At 47.0% G+C, this 13,094-nt stretch overlaps 1 protein-coding gene across 1 annotated transcript in view; it reads left to right on the plus strand.

Annotated features, from left to right (window-relative positions):
- The window catches only part of arhgap36 (Rho GTPase activating protein 36), a 43,826-nt gene that overhangs the window by 16,124 nt on the left and 14,608 nt on the right, over nucleotides 1–13,094 (plus strand). The window contains exons 3-4 of the mRNA XM_080023611.1: nucleotides 3,789–3,857; nucleotides 12,200–12,519. Of these exons, the coding sequence (XP_079879737.1) occupies nucleotides 3,789–3,857; nucleotides 12,200–12,519 (389 nt within the window). The remainder of the gene's footprint in view (nucleotides 1–3,788; nucleotides 3,858–12,199; nucleotides 12,520–13,094) is intronic.

Genomic DNA, 13,094 nt, shown 5'->3' on the forward strand with positions numbered 1-13,094 from the left:
CACCCTCCGGTTTCCGGACGGATCAATGGCTTACGATTCAAAATAGTTCCAAATGTAGCTGCATTTGAAGCAACTCGGATCCTGGAGGTGGAGGTGTATTTGCCGAACTCCCCACAAGCGAGGCTAGGCAGCCTGGAACTGAGCTAACACAGTTAGCGTGTCATTGAAAGCAGACCTCTTTCCTCAGACCCCGTGGGGTGCGCGACGGGATTGGAAACATTCTTGAAGGTTTAATGGTGAATGTTTACGCGGTGCAATTCCCAACACGATACATATTTATTCTCTGGGCAATATTGTCTGGTTTCCAAGGAACCGATGCGTGAATAGCTCGAGCTCTCAGTTCCAGCATCCAGGATGAAGACTGAGACTTTCTCACGCTTCTACCCTGGTTTTACCTTTGTTTGCAGCCACAGTACAGCAAACAGTTTGACGGCAATCTGTCTTCCCCTTCACCATAGCTGGAAGTTTTTTGTGTTTCTTCCTGTCCCTTCCCCGGGGGGGTTCATACACAAACGTTTTTGTCGGAGCAGCAAGGAGATCGTTTGAATTTTCCGCCAAAACTGGGTCTGGGACCGGTTAGACGGGTCCTTCAAGGTGTCGCATGCAGGGCGAGGTAACGTCCAGTTTGGGAGAATTTGTTCTTGGCGCATTTCCACTGGTGTCAACTGGAGTTGCAACAATGACTGGATTAGTGGATTAGTATTAGTAACTATGAAATGAATCCCCATCTAGTTTGATAATCGATTAATCGTTTTGAGTCATATTTTAAGAAGAAAATTTCCAAATTCTCTCATTCCAGCTTCTTAAATATGAATATTTTCTGGTTTCTTTACTCCTGTATGACAGTAAATAATTAATGCCTGCGGGTTGTTGACAAAACAAGTCGTTTGAGGATGTCGCCTCGGGCTTTTGGAAAGTGACCCACATTTTTTGTCATTTTCTGACTTTTTTTTTTACCACCGGGGATGGTGGCTCAGGAGGTAGAGCTGGTCTTCTAGTAATCTAAAGGTTGCTGGTTGGATCCCAGGCCCCTCCTGCTAGCATGCTGTAGTGTCCTTGAGCAAGACACTTAACCCCTCATTGCTCCTGATGGCTGCGTCCGTCGCTGTTTGAATAATTGTAAGTCGCTTTGGATAAAAGCGTCTGATCAATGTAATGTAATTTTATGGAGAAAATAATCAACAGATTAATGGATAATGAAAATAATCATAAGTTGCTGCTCTGGTGTTGACTACTTTTAACTTGGACAATGTATTCACTCAACTTCCAAGTCCCTACAGGGCACCGCATCACGTTTCTATGTACTTTAATTAAAATAACGGCAAAAAAAACAACTTGAACTCTGCGCTGTTATTTGATCTGATTAAATGCAACTGGGGACCAGGGACGTGGAGGGGACGTCTTCCCGTGAGTGAATTCCTCCAGCAATCCTTGCACTTAATGTCACTTCCTGTTTGGTTCTGTTGTGTTGGAGCCAGAACTCATGTGAGGAGGAATTGGATCTGGATCAGAAACCTGTGAGGGTTCATGGAGATTCAATCTGGGAAATATCTTTCTTGCTTTTTTTTGGTCTTGTTTGGTTCGGGGAATTGGGCTCATGATTTTCCCAAACCAGGGACTTGAATCACTTTAATTAAATATGTGAACCACGCGGTTGGAAGGTTTTGTCTCGTGAGCCGCCCCGGAGGCTAGGGCCACATTTTGACTAATATCCCAGATTGAACGTCGCTCCTGAGCCCCAGAGAGCAGAGCTTGGTCTGGGAAACAGAAGGATCCAGGAAGGAAGCGTCTCGGGACGAGCGGCAGATCCCATCCAGACGCGTCGTTTGGCCGCTGAGGATCGGTCGTAAACTCTGCGACCACAGAGAATGGAAACGTGTGAGCGGGCTATCCCGGGTTTCCTCGTTGACTGCAGTCGGACAATAAGTCAGAAGAAGCTTCTACAGAAACAGTCCGTTCATAAAAGACCATCATAACTCCCTCATTTCCGACTCCTTTTTGACCTCCGCTTCCTTTTGACCAACGCTCATTTAGCCAGACATGTATCCCATAGTGCAGGCTTTCCCAACCCAGGTCCCAAGAACCCCTTGACCTGCTAGTTGTAGCTCCAGCTCGACACTTATGCCTTGGACACACTACACCACTTTCAAGGTGGTCAGAACGTGCGCTGTTCACACCACCCAGCTGTCTGTCTGGTGATCTGGAGTCTTGCAGTCTTGTGATTACACACTACAAGTCTGCCCGGCGACAGGGGGTCACAGATGACAACATCTTTTACCCGGAGCCATCCCCGACGTGTCTGTCGGGTCCAAGCCACGTTTTGTCACGAAAACACAGGCAGGAAGTGACGCGGTACCATGCGCGGGACAAGACTATTATAATTATTATTTTTTTGATTCTTGATCACTGTAAAAAACAATAAGAGCAGAATTTTAATTTAAATCATGTTATTATTAAATACTATTATTACATTATTGTATATCTTATTAAATGACCTTAAAAGCCGAGAGAAGAAAATGAAATAGGTATGTTGTGTGTTTCTGGCTGCTGCTATGTGCACTCCCGTCCCTCACTCCTTGTCTGCTCTCATTGGCTGGAGTTTGTTGCGCCGCTCCCGACTCCATCCCAGCACGACCAGATATTAAACCTGCTTGATGTGTCACAGTGCATTGCACTGCTGCCTCACAGCAAGAAGGTCCTGGGTTTGATTCCCGCCTTGTCTGCTGTTGGCACTGTGTGGTGGTGGGTTATCTCCTGATTAGGGTCCTTTCTGTGTGGCGTTTGCATGTTCTCCCCGTGCTCACATGGGGTTTCCTCCATCCAACATCAGTCTTGACCCCCATCCAAAACATGGGGTTTCCTCCATGTAACATCAGCAAGGACCCCCACCCAAAACATGGGGTTTCCTCCATGTAACATCAGTCAGGACCCCCACCCAAAACATGGGGTTTCCTCCATGTAACATCAGCAAGGACCCCCACCCAAAACATGCAGAATATGGTCGTCTGACCAGTGATGGACGTTGGTAACTGGTCCTGGGCGTAACTGCACACTACTCCTGGCTGCCCCCTGGAAGAAGGACAAGCCAGGACGGGTTAAAAGCAGAGACCTCATTTCACCGGCATCGTTTGGTGTGTGTGTGTGTGTGTGTGTGTGTGTGTGTGTGTGTGTGTGTGTGTGTGTGTGTGTGTGTGTGTGTGTGTGTGTGTGTGTGTGAGAAATAAATAATCTACTTCTTCTGGAGCAGTGGAATGTGATGGACACATTCCCGACTTGGAGACCTGCAGGGAGGCGTGTCCTCCTGTATCTGAGCAGGGAAAGTCACTTTATATGAGAGACTAAACCAAATATTATTCAAACATCACTGTGGTCTGTCCAGACACCGTCTCGCCTCTCTTCTCAATGGACGTGCATTATATAATACACACACACACACACATGCACAACCTACATGCGATCGGGAAACAAGCTTTTTATTCCTGCAGTCATGAGAATATGACCCCACATGCGTGCGTGCGTGCGCACACACACACACACACACACACACACACACACACACACACACACACACACACACACACACACACACACACACACACACACACACACACACACACACACACACACACTCTCCTGGGACTCCATGTTGGAATGTTTCACTAATGATGGAAATATAAACAAAGAACAGAAAAAAAAACCTCCAACATAATAATGTGTGTTTTCTGTGTGTGTGTGTGTGTGTGTGTGTGTGTGTCTTTAACACTTTTGTCTTTTTTCCCTTTTCCCAGAAACACAAAAGAGGAGGAAGTCGCTGCGACGGAAGTTTGATTCATTTTCCAAGGAAAAGAAGGAACGAGGTGAGGTCATCCATTACTCCATCCATCCCTACATCAGCCATCCCTATATCTACAGTATCTATCCATCCACCTATCCAAAGTCCAGATTGGTTTCATATTAAAAACAGAACCATTTTGGCCATTTCATCCAAGTGAGGTAGAAAACACAACCCTTCCTCTAATGTTGAAGGTACAAGCTACTGGGCCTTAGAGGTCCTCACTGCTCGAGTGAGCTGTCGCTGGACCCCTATAGCTTTATATATATATATATATATATATATATATATATATATATATATATACACACACACTGTATATTATACTATCTATATATTTTTTATTATACTTATATTTATACATACTATATACTGTATAAGAACTATGTTAAGATACATGTGTGGTAATTTCACAGAAACTGTCAAACACTATTTTTTACTTTTTTTGTTTGTTTTCTTAACCTGTGCTGTCAGCGTGCTGCGCGTACAACACAGAGTATTTGTTCCATTGCATCCAGGACAGAGTTAGTCTGCAAGAGGAGTTCACGTTCTCAACCTGCAATGAAACTCTTTATTCCTTCTTAAATCATCAACAACTGCTGCAACAACTCTGTCCTGTGACGAGCTGTACAATGACAAGAGCACAGCTTTGGTTATGGAGAGGCACCACCCCCCCACCCCCGGATCTATAAACAACTGATCATGACTCCAAGAGGGAGAGAATCACCACGGTGAGACAAATAAACATAGAAACAAACGACATTTACACAAAAACATGAACGTTGGACGACAACATCTATTGAAAAACTGAATAAGGTCCAGTTAGGTCCAGGAAAACAGGAACTACATCTGGTCCCGTGGCCTCTTCCTGTCAAAGTTATGGCAGCAAATAAGGGAGGAAAGGAGGGAAAAGCAACCAGGAGGGTGCTGGGGTGTGTTCAAAGCATGTGTGTGTGTGTGTGTGTGTGTGTGTGTGTGTGTGTGTGTGTGTGTGTGTGTGTGTGTGTGTGTGTGTGTGTGTGTGTGTGTGTGTAAGGTGTCCACCGGTGAGTGTACATGACTTATCCCCACTGGTACTGGTGTAGAAGGTCGGTATTATGTTGCGGCGCCTCCAAGCAGCGGAAGGGGCCCCGAAGCCCCCTGAACTCCACAGCCCTGTAGACACCCTACAGCCACAGGAAAGCACCGAGTACCCTGCCCTGCGGCCACAGAAGACCCCCGGGCCCCCAGGGAAGCCAGAGGGGCGGGAGCAACCCCCAAACACTATTTTCAAGTCCTGTCAAAATATTTTTTTATTTATATTTTATTTTTAGTTTTTATATAGTTAAGTGCATTCCTAATATTATTATTAATTATTATTTTATATTTATGATTATTATTTTTGTATAAATTATTATCATTCATTATTAACTTTCTTGTGGTGAGCTCCCATCTTTTAATCTTTGAGGACATAATATTTAGATGTGTCTTAAATACGCATGGAAAGAGCGTCTGACAATTTGGCAGGTCACACATTGGGGTGTGACACCGGGAGCAACGCTCCTCCAATAACCTGCATCCACATAAATATAAGAGCTGTCTCTCCCTCACTCCCTCCTCACATTCCTCCTGTTCTCAGTAAATCCCTCTTAGACTGAAGGATTTACTGCGGCTCATGGGGAAAACAGAACATTGGGACCTGGCGGCGCTTTGGCCACGCCCTCTACTATGATGGGACGGCACTGATCCCGGTCTTCTCTCAGTGGGATTACTTCGATGTGATGGGATTACAAAGTAGTAAGTGTAATCAACAGAACCGAATAGCGTTCTTAAAGTTCTTCCAGAGCACAACTTCACGTGCAGTTTGTGTTGTGGTCGTCATCATGAAACCTTCCGTCTCGAAGCGACGACCCGACGACGCCGAGAAGACGTCAACCAAGTCCTTTCTCGAAGAAGCCCCTGTCCTGGCGGAGGAGACGTTGGGCTGCAGAGCCTTCCAGTCACGTCCAGAAATCCCCAAACAGCGAGTCCACGGCGAAGGACCGCCGCTGACTTCCTGCCGGCATGGAAAGAACCGCCGCTGACTTGAGACAGAGGGCACCAGTTCCCTTTTAACGCCCCCATCCCGACCGGTTCCCAGCGCATCCGGCCGGGTTGCCAGGTCCAGTTCACTGTCTTTAAGGAGTGTTTGGACTGAGGTTTAACCAGGGGCTGAAGTGGCCGTGGACAGTCTTCCCACTTCCGTTAAATAAATAGATAAGTCAAGTCAAGTCAAGTCAAGTCAAGTCACACTTTATTTATTTAGCGCATTTCATACCAGGGCAACACAATGCGCTTTACAAAGAAATACAAAAAAGAAAGCAAGAACTTAGTTGTCAGCCGGTCATAACAAAAGAATGCCCCTGAAACAACAGCAACAACAAAAGCAACAACAAAGACAAAAAATACAACGATAAAAGCTACTCCAACCACAGTGGCAGCAACAGCAACAGAAAAAAACAACAGCAGCAACAACAGCCACAGAAACAACAACAACGGCAGCAGCAACATCGACACCAGCAGCAACAACAACAGCAGCAGCGTACACGCTAAGACGTCACCGGAACCAGAAGTGGCAGCTCTCACCAGAACTGGAAAGCTCACTCAGGTTAGAGATGATTAAGTTGAGGTATAAGGTTACGTTAAGTCAAGGTATTAGGTTATGTTAAGTCGAGGTATAAGGTTACGTTAAGTCGAGGTATTAGGTTATGTTAAGTCGAGGTATTAGGTTACGTTAAGTCGAGGTATAAGGTTACGTTAAGTCGAGGTATAAGGTTACGTTAAGTCGAGGTATTAGGTTACGTTAAGTCGAGGTATAAGGTTACGTTAAGTCGAGGTATAAGGTTACGTTAAGTCGAGGTATAAGGTAAGCGAGAGTCAAGTTTAGGTCTAAGGTTAGCAGCAGCAATGACAACACCAGTTAAGGTATAAGGTTAGCGGCACCAACAACAGCACCAGCAGCAGCAGCAACGACAACACCAGCAGTGACAATACCAGCAGCAGACAACAGCAGCAACAAAAACAAACAAAAAAAAGAAACATAAGGAAGGTTTTTTTGGGGGGTTTTTTTGCCGACATTGCCACATTTTTCGATGTCGACCTTCTGGAAGGGATCAAACACACACCAGCCACTTTAATTTGTGCTGTGCATTTTTTAGTGTAATTACGGTGATCGATTTATTTGTGATTTAATTGATAGGGACAGATACAATATACATGACAGACTGAGAACAGATATCCCATGCAGGTGTCATGAGGTGGTTTATAGCGGATGGTGATTTGAGAAGAGATGAAAACACTGAGTTAGAAAGAAGACGATTAGCACGGCAACACGCTGCCCAAAACTACACACCAGCACAAGTTTGTCGCAGAATGAACCAGGATTTGGTAACTCCCTCCAAAGCGCTGAAGTTTGCAGCACCAGGTACCGTCACAGGCGCTGACGCAGCTAAGTCACGTCAAGTCGTTTGAAAAATCTTTTTAGTTTGACCGTTATCATTTAACTGAGAATCGAAAATGCTCCCAAACACTTCGGTGAGCTGCCCTTTAACCCCCACAGACAATGACCGGTAATGTTCCTTCAGCGGGTGTGCTGATACTTCAACTGGGTGACTGCAAGTCCAACGTGCAGCCTGGTTCATTTAAAAAAAACAAAAAAAAAAACTTTACTAAACATTCCAGTTCTGTTCACCCAAATGCCGACTCATCCCCCGCGTTTGACCATGAGTCGTCGAACTTATTAAATTGCCGAAACAAGGCGACTTTTAACAGACGTTCCCTAGATTTGGGCAAAAAGTATTTGAGGTCCAGTCCTAATACCAAAATACTGTAAATACCTGAGTAAATATGGAAAAACAGGGACTCAGAGGTATAATACCCCAGCATAGTAACTATGATGTAAAAAGTATATATTTATAGTATAAACTATAAAATGACTGGTTACTCTGGCTCCTCATTGAAGGAACCTCGTTCCACACGTCCACGACGGCCTCAAACAGCAATTACGATTCGTTCAGTGCACGCAGCCATTGGAGTCGGTTGGACGTTGTGACCGTCTTGGAAGTTTCTATTCTCCACTGGACTGAGGATAGAAATGTCCCTCGGTGCCTAACCTGAGTCAAATATGCAACTTCTGCATTTCGGCCATTTTCCTTTTGCCGTCCTCGAGCGAAACATTGCAAGTGAAGAGTCTAGCGCTCCCTCTACTGGTCATTAGTTACTGCAGCCAAGCAGGTGGTTGGTCCGGGTGGGGGTCGGTTGGAGCCAGTGCCCACTGGACAGCACCTGCACGTTAGCTTGATAGGCTGGAACTGGCGTCCAGCCCACAATGCACCTGCCAAACAGCTTATCCCGCGTATGTCTCCGTGTCACCTAATGGAGGTACACGTGGTGAGGGCTCAACCCGGGTAATGAAGGAGTGTGAAAGGGAGGAAGATGGATACGTCTGATAAATAATCTGGTTTCAAAAGTGAGCTTCTGTCGTTACTTCACAAGGAACGTCCCGGAATGAGAACTAAACCGGCCAAAGGATTTGGGAGCAGGTGAAAGAGAGACAGAAATACCATTCAGACGAATATTTACACTGTTCACAACCCTTATTTTGAAGGAGTCACTCGGCCAATGGGAGAGTGTTGTTTGGCGATTGAGGTCACAGATCTAGATCGGCTGCTCTGTGCACGTCAGGATCTACGTTTCATCGTGTTTTGTGATGAAACTACCAGGTTCTGCATTGCATAACTGGCTAAAACCATCGACCGGAGGCTTAAGCCCAAATAAGAAATATGTGCAAGAGATGAGCTCGGCAGAAAGTTGGCCAAAATGGACCCAAACACGAGCACATTCCAAGATCTATTAACACATTATCCATCCAATAAGATTGAGAGTATAAACAATTGGACGCACTGAAAGCTAAAATGTTGTCCTCAAAGGAGGACTGAAAGTAGATGTTGTGGTATTAAACCCAGGGGCTTTAGAGGGTTAAAGAATGCCAAGGTCATCTGATGCCGAAATTGAAATGCACGTTCTGATCATGGTCTGTTAAAGGTAGGAAAACTGGACACAAAGTCCAAGAAACGCCCTCGGGCGGCCCTAGAACGGTGGTTCCCTTCGAGGCTTTTGGATCTGACTCGTCCCTGAGTTGGAGCTGGAGCGAGAGAGAGACAAAGAGGTAATGGGGTATTTTAAGTTCGGTCGATCCCAGATCTTCGAGGCTTTACTGGGCGTTCAGCCAGCGTGCCGGGGCCGTCTGACAGGCGCTGGACACCGACCAGATATACCTGCGTTGGTGTGTGTGCGTGCATACCAGGCTTTGTGGTTGTACGTGGGTGTTTGTGTTCCTTCTGTGCGTCTACGTGTGCGTAACCGTCCTCAAAAAATGGGTCAGGGGGCGGTGGGGTTAGACTGACACGACTCAAAACCCATCAGCTTCCTGTGCGACAGAACAATACACATGACACCCATGGGCGATTGGGATCGCCGCAGTCGGCGCTCCACACATCAGGCCATAAAAAGGTCTTAGCCGCGGCAACGCATCCACTGCGCTGACCCGCAGCCCTCGGAGGCCGTCCAGCCTCGACATAGGCTCCAGGTCGCAGCCAATTACCTTTGGATGAGCATTTGCGTAACCCCGCCCTCTAGACACCGACCTAGGTTGAATACGGCCTCCGCTGAAGTGCTGTCAACTGTCCAAACAATGTGGAACGACAGAAACAAAAGGAGGCGATGGCATTTGAAGCAGCTATGAGAGGAAAGGAGCGTTCAGAGGAGGTGATGGCGTCTCCAGCAGCAGCACCACGTCGGGGCGGGGGGGGCTCAAAGCTTAATGGGACAATTAGCTCTGATTGTCTTAGGGGGGTGAGTTGGGATCATGCCGTTAAACATCACCCTGCACAGCCTAAGAGGTTTAGGGTCGACACTCCTGGAATAAAAGAGCTTTTGCCTTAGAGTTCATCAACAAGAAGCGAGGGAACAACACGCCCGGGCCTCACTGGCAATGAGTGGAGGATGGCAACGACAACAACAACAACAAAAACAACAACAATAACAACAACAACAAACATTCCCACACTCGCAGCCTGAGGACAAGGGCTGTCACCGAGTAATGAATAATCAATTCAGACCCCAATCACAATCTCTGGCAGCTGTGGGCTAATACCCAGAATATGTCCTGTGCATTGAATTCGCTATGAGGAGCCGTTCTTAAGTCCAGACAGACGCCCTGGTCATCTCTACGCCTCCCTGCATCCCCTGTTACATGGTTTATTGGCCTTTATTGAGTCCCACCTTGAGTAGTTGAGGTGATCTTCCAGTCCGGGGTGTGGCTTATTGTTGTTTCTTGAGCGGTCAAGTTTGTTTGCATGCGGTGGCTGGGGGGTTTGGACAACATAAATAATGATAAACTGTGTTCAATATCAGTACTGAACAAAAAAAAACAAGCAGTATGAAGCAAAGTGCCAGAAAAACTTTGCCAGTGCCGTCCTTCCTGCTCCCCACACCTGTCTTCATTTACCAGCATGCCTTCCAGCTCAGAGTCAGTTCAACAATTCCCAAACCAGTCACTAGAGAGCACCATTTATAATTATATATGCACCTTAGAATTTGGCTCCAACAGGAGCAGTGGGTTTCCGTAGACTGACGTCCATGGACTGACTCCAAGGTCCTTGGTCAAGGGCAACAGCCGGAGTGTTTCTCTCCCAGCCATGTCTGTCATGTTGCTGTGAGGCGAGACATGACCTCAATACGCCCTCTACATGTCCTCTACAGCCTTAATAGAAGGAACCATCTCAAAAGGCTTCTATGAAGCAGAGAAGAAACACCTAGACTCATATATATGCCACATACGCATATAATGCACCGCACCATGCCATACATCATCCATGCAAACAGAATGCAATGTATTCTGGGAGAAGCACATCGAGGTTCGAGAGGGAGTGCATTGTAGATCTGAGATGAACGCAGATTCTGAGTGTTCACAGGCTGTTCCTTCCTAAAATATCACACAACACCTTTTGTAGCGGCACGGTGGCTCAGCGGTTAGCACTGCTGCCCCCCAGCAGCCGTAGCAGGTCCTTCCTGTGTGCAGGGTTTCTCCAGGTGCTGCGGTTTCCTCCCACCATTAAAGACATGTATGTTAGAGGTTCATACTCCTGTTGGCTGCCCACTGCTGCTCGTGACAGGGTGGGTCAGATGCATCCTCCTTGTACAATAAAGACATGTATTTTGTTGGGGGGAATAACGGGCTGTCGTAACAACAGCGTGGCCCCTTTTGTTGGACAGTTGAAGGTGAAATAAGAGGAGGTTTCCAAACAAGCCGCCATATTGTTATAGTTTGACTCCAGAAACAGTGTGTGTACATGATGTGTCATCAAATCACATACAAGCGGGAAGTTTTGGAGTTTCCTGTGATCATTCTCTTTCTGGGTTACCCACCAAGGGTTAAGACCCTCAATCCCCCCAAAGAGGAAACATGACGTCCCCTTGCAGGATTTCTATCTACGCAGCGAGTGGCCGATGGTAAACGGAGCTGTGGCGGGAAGGTCCCTCAGGGAGGACGGGCGGCGGTCGTCCCCTGGATGCTCTAGAAGGAAGGAGGCATCCTAGTCGGCTGTGGTCTGGACGTTCAGCTCCCACCGCCTGGAACTGGAACACACGCACGGACGGAGGGATTTCGTGCTTGATTTAACCACACCATCACATTGTGTTTGGTCATTCAGTGGAAACCTTTGTCCAAAGCCACTTACGATGAGTACGTCTGTCACTCGTGATTTTAAGGGAAGAGGGATGAAGGTCCTAATGAGGACATGGAGAGTTTCCATAGAGGTCGGATCCAGGTGGAGAAGATGGGTGGATGATGGGATGGTCCCACTGTATTTAATCCTCCATCTGTTTTCGGGTTTCATATCATTAGCTTGTTGACTGGAAAACACGCAGGACAAATCATTCAAAGGAAGTAAACTCCTGCTGAGAAAAGTAGGAGGTAACAACTGGAGGCAGTGACCTGGTTCTAGGACTCCCACACGGTCTGGCCAAACACGGCATCGTATCAACAACACTGTATAACCTGACTTGTTTGATAGTGCGCTGCCGTCCCGGACGCAGGATTCCCCCTTCTGTGACCCCATTCTTCCTTTCCTCCCCAGGGGCTTTGGTCTGGGATAAGAGGGGACGCCTGTGATTTATATGTGAAATGTGACGCTTGTGAAGCCCTTTGAGTGCGTCCTGTGACTCATATAAACTGGACTGACATAACCCAAGTCGAAATAACTTTGACCGAACTACAGTCGTCATTGTGAGCGGGCGTCGTGGTGCAGCTGCTTCCTGACACTTCTCCTTTCATCCCCCTCTCTTCAGAGTCGGCCCCCAAGGCCTTCGGCATCCCCCTCTCCCTGGTCATCGCCAACGACCGGGCGCACAAGAAGCGCCAGGACGCCCTGAAGGAGAGCCGCAGGGACTGCCTGGACCTGGAGGCCAGCGTGCTGCGCTTCCGGGCCGAGAAGTGGCAGTTCTTCAACGGGGGCAGGCTGGGCGGCTCGGGGTCCGGCGCCGGCGGCGGCGGCTGCCCCGCCTCGCCGGCCGGCAACTCCGTGGCCCCGGCGCCGGCGGCGTTCGAGACCCAGGGCAAACCGCTGTCGCCGACGTTCAGGGACAAGAGCGGACGAGTGCAGAGGAGGGTGAGGATCATATCAAGGGAAATCCCAGAAAAATGTCAGACATGAAAGTGAATCAAATTGTTGTGTCACCTGTTTGGACAAACAGGAGCATGTTGACGTTTCGCTGGAGGATATGACATCATCACTAATTAATCAGTCTCAGACAGGACTTTAACGCAGGGGTTCCCAAACTTTCTTTCTTCGCCCTTGACGACAAAAAATAAAACAAAATCACACAATACAAAATACAAATACACTGACATATCTGGATCTAAATGTATTTAGTGAAATATATGAAAAACAATTTAATATATTTAAACACATCAAATAATAAAATAAATTAATATATTGTATGTACAGTGTGATAATGTAATGTATATATACATATATATATATATGTACAGTCATTTCTTTCCAGACCCCCTGCTGAGGACAGCAGGGGGTCTGGAAAGCCGCAGACCGCAGTTTGGGAAACTGCTTTAAAGTTTAGGACTTAGGACTGAGATTCTAGCATTTGCTAGAGGACACACACACACACACACAATCCACCTTTCATGAGACACTCACTTGTGTGTCCTGCGACAAGCATCCGTCAA

This window comes from Zeus faber (assembly GCF_960531495.2).
Source record: "Zeus faber genome assembly, chromosome: 22".
NCBI lineage: Eukaryota > Metazoa > Chordata > Actinopteri > Zeiformes > Zeidae > Zeus > Zeus faber.